The 3,084-nt window shown below is 36.3% G+C and overlaps 1 protein-coding gene across 1 annotated transcript in view; it reads right to left on the bottom strand.

Moving 5' to 3' along the window:
• The window catches only part of LOC107703913 (type II inositol 1,4,5-trisphosphate 5-phosphatase-like), a 38,496-nt gene that overhangs the window by 12,259 nt on the left and 23,153 nt on the right, over positions 1-3,084 (bottom strand). Inside the window, exons 11-13 of the mRNA XM_016506716.1 lie at positions 1,099-1,286; positions 887-998; positions 692-801 (exon numbers count right to left, since the gene is read on the bottom strand). Coding sequence (XP_016362202.1) covers positions 692-801; positions 887-998; positions 1,099-1,286 — 410 coding nt within the window. The remainder of the gene's footprint in view (positions 1-691; positions 802-886; positions 999-1,098; positions 1,287-3,084) is intronic.

The following is a 3,084-nucleotide window of genomic DNA, read 5'->3' as shown; positions in this document are numbered from 1 at the left end:
TAGTGGAGCGCGTGAAGGAGAGATGCGAGGGCACGAACACTGTTCAAGGTCTCCATTAATTTGTGCTTGTAGTAATTTAATGTGTATATATTTTGAAAGCATTGAATTGCTATAGAAATCGCGATTCATTCGATTCTTAGCGATTTAAATCGATTACTGTCTGAAATCAACGATTCACGATTAAAAAATCCATGTTTCAAGATTGATGCATTGCATCCGTCAGGTTTGTAATCAATGCATCGAGAAAACGAGTGAATCGTTACACCCCTAATTTATATGCATAGCACAATTTAATGTGTACCTACATATTTTGAAAGCATTGAATTGCTATAGAAATCGCGATTCATTCGATTCTTAGCGATTTAAATCGATTACTGTCTGAAATCAACGATTCACGATTAAAAAATCCATGTTTCAAGATTGATGCATTGCATCGTCAGGGTTTGTAATCAATGCATCGAGAAAACGAGTGAATCGTTACACCCCTAATTTATATGCATAGCACAAAATTAATTATGTGCCCAAGTTAACAGTTATTGTTTCCAATGGTCTTTTTGGAATGACTGTGAACATTGCAGTATGTTTCCATATTAAATCAAACTTCACAGACTGGCAACAAAACAACTATGTTGTGGAGAATATATTTTATAGAAAAAGTGTCAGAGGAAATACTGCGATGGTGTTTTCTGACCTTGTATCCCACTGATCTGAGCCAGTGTCGTATTTGTATGTTGGTTGGAAATCAATCTCTCCCTCTGTGAAGCCCCCAAACACAACCTCCTCATCCATCTGCCGTTTCAGCTGAAACACATGAACATCCACGGTCATTTATACTGCCATCTAACTCAACACTCTCCAGACAAACCGCAGCTGTGCTCTGTCTTACCTGGTCGTGATTATACAAGCTCTCAAAATCCTTTTTAGCTATCAAGTCCTTCACATGATCAACTTCAAGGTCACTTATTCGGTAGTTTAGATCTCCCAGCCACAACACAACACTGGAAATGAAGAGAGAACCATGATGATGAAAGCTTTAAACAGGGAAAATTAGACTTTTGTCTCTAGTTAAATTAGCAGGCTGTTGTGTTTAGCTCGTACTTGTGTTTCATGATGGTGAGGGGTGGTAGTGTGAGGTCATCCTGACTGAACTGCATCCTGCGGCAAATGTCCTTGAAGTCCTGATTGCGTCTTTCAAACTCTTCCGTGTGTGCGGCGAGGTGGGAGTTCACCACACAGATGTCCGAGTTGTGAAATTGGAAGCGGATTGCTACTGCACCTTTATTACCCTAAACGAGAAACAAGGTTATTTGAACGCACCAATAACAGGGCTCTATTTTTTAGTGTGCTCCTAATTTAAAAATGTAAAGTTAACCCTATTAAACCGGTTGTGTCATCACCGACACATCAAACCAAGCTGTATTCATGTTACTGTTTGCACCATAGAAATAAGTCAAAATGCTCATGCCAGTAGACAATTTTCGCTGTTTCGACAATATACAGCTTATTATGGCAATGTCCTGATTTCCCTCAGCAAACAGCACAGTAGCTTTTGGGAAGCATGAAAAGGAAGAATTTGAATGGATAATTACAGAATGCAAAAAATCATTTCAAAAACAAACAAAACAGCAGAAGATGCAACTGTGATGATTTTTGATGAGATATGGGAGGAGGCAGCGGGACTTGTCAGACCAACATCTTGGCATGCGCTGTGCCTGAGTTTGTATGTTTGTATGTGTGAATTTGCACCCGTGCATGTGCATAGGCGCTAAAAAAGTCTCCTGAGTGAAACTGTGAAACCCAGTGTCAGACTTGTTTTTATTATAGTCCAGTTGTTAGATTCTTTCGTTCATGTGTTTTTAAAGTGTCAGTAAAATGTATTCTAATTTTTTAAATTCTATTTACAAACTCTCAACAAACAATAATGGTCAATTACTGTAATTTACTGAAAGCAAATTGTTTTCTGAAAAAAAAAAGTAGAAGAAAAAAAAGACACCTTGCATTTGAAGATTGCATACTGTTTTAGAATTGTACAGTTCAAAAAAATTAAGTATGTAACAACTGCCTATTTTAGCTTTAGGTTCTAAATGGTTAAAGTCTACTTTTCAGAGATGATAATATGTATGTCAGAATATAACATGCACAAGTAGGCATGTATCAAGGTTACACTTTATTTTTTTGGTGATGTTGTAATATTAAAAGTAATATTAACTAGCTATGTGTACTTACTAAAGGGTTAAGGTTAAGGTAAGGGTTTGGTTAAGGGTTAGTTGTTTGTAATCAGGCATAATTTATTGTTATTACTAAAATAAGTACGTCACCTTAAAATAAAGTGTTACACTTATCAATTATGAGAGAATTCAGTAACATAGTGAGAGTCATGACTGTTGTTTTTGGAACACATTCAATAAGACTATACAACAATACTAATACTAATATACTACTACTAGTGATAATAATGATGACAAAATAATAACAATAATAAATGAGTAGTAATACTATTGTACTGCAAAATAAAAACAGTATTTAATAATAATAATGAAATTGCAGTCTTTGCAAATTTCAGTAGTAATACTATTTTACTGCAAAATAAAAACAGCATTTAATAATAATAATAATCAAATTAATTTTCTAATATAATAATTGTAGGGTATCAGACCGAATCAGACAATTTAAGATTCGATCAAGAACATGGTTGAAACACGAGGAGCCGAATTCCACAGAAAGGCCCAAGACACAGGATGTTCGTAAATCAGATCCTGGCGCCACAAGCCTGAAGCAAGTCCACCAACTAGCAGCTTTGAGTAGCTCACAGCATTTAAACAAAAGAACACTTATTGACAATTCCAAGGAGATTGTCAATTTTGGGGCAAGTAATCAAGATTAATGGTCAGAGATGCACAGCATGACCATCACATGTAAACCAGTGATAGTAATCATGATCAAGAGCTCTTTGGATTGACTTCCCCCACCTAGAGACAAAGACCAGACTGAGATTCCTTAGGAGACCCTTTTTAACCTCTCTGGTCTTCACAGAACATGTCCACATACATCCACAGAATGGCACAGAAACTGCCTTTCCATGTA

This window comes from Sinocyclocheilus anshuiensis, unplaced genomic scaffold (assembly GCF_001515605.1).
Source record: "Sinocyclocheilus anshuiensis isolate Anshui unplaced genomic scaffold, SAMN03320099.WGS_v1.1 scaffold991, whole genome shotgun sequence".
NCBI classification, from domain to species: domain Eukaryota; kingdom Metazoa; phylum Chordata; class Actinopteri; order Cypriniformes; family Cyprinidae; genus Sinocyclocheilus; species Sinocyclocheilus anshuiensis.
Note: the sequence above shows the minus strand (reverse complement) of the source record. Positions and strands in the feature narration are given on the sequence as shown.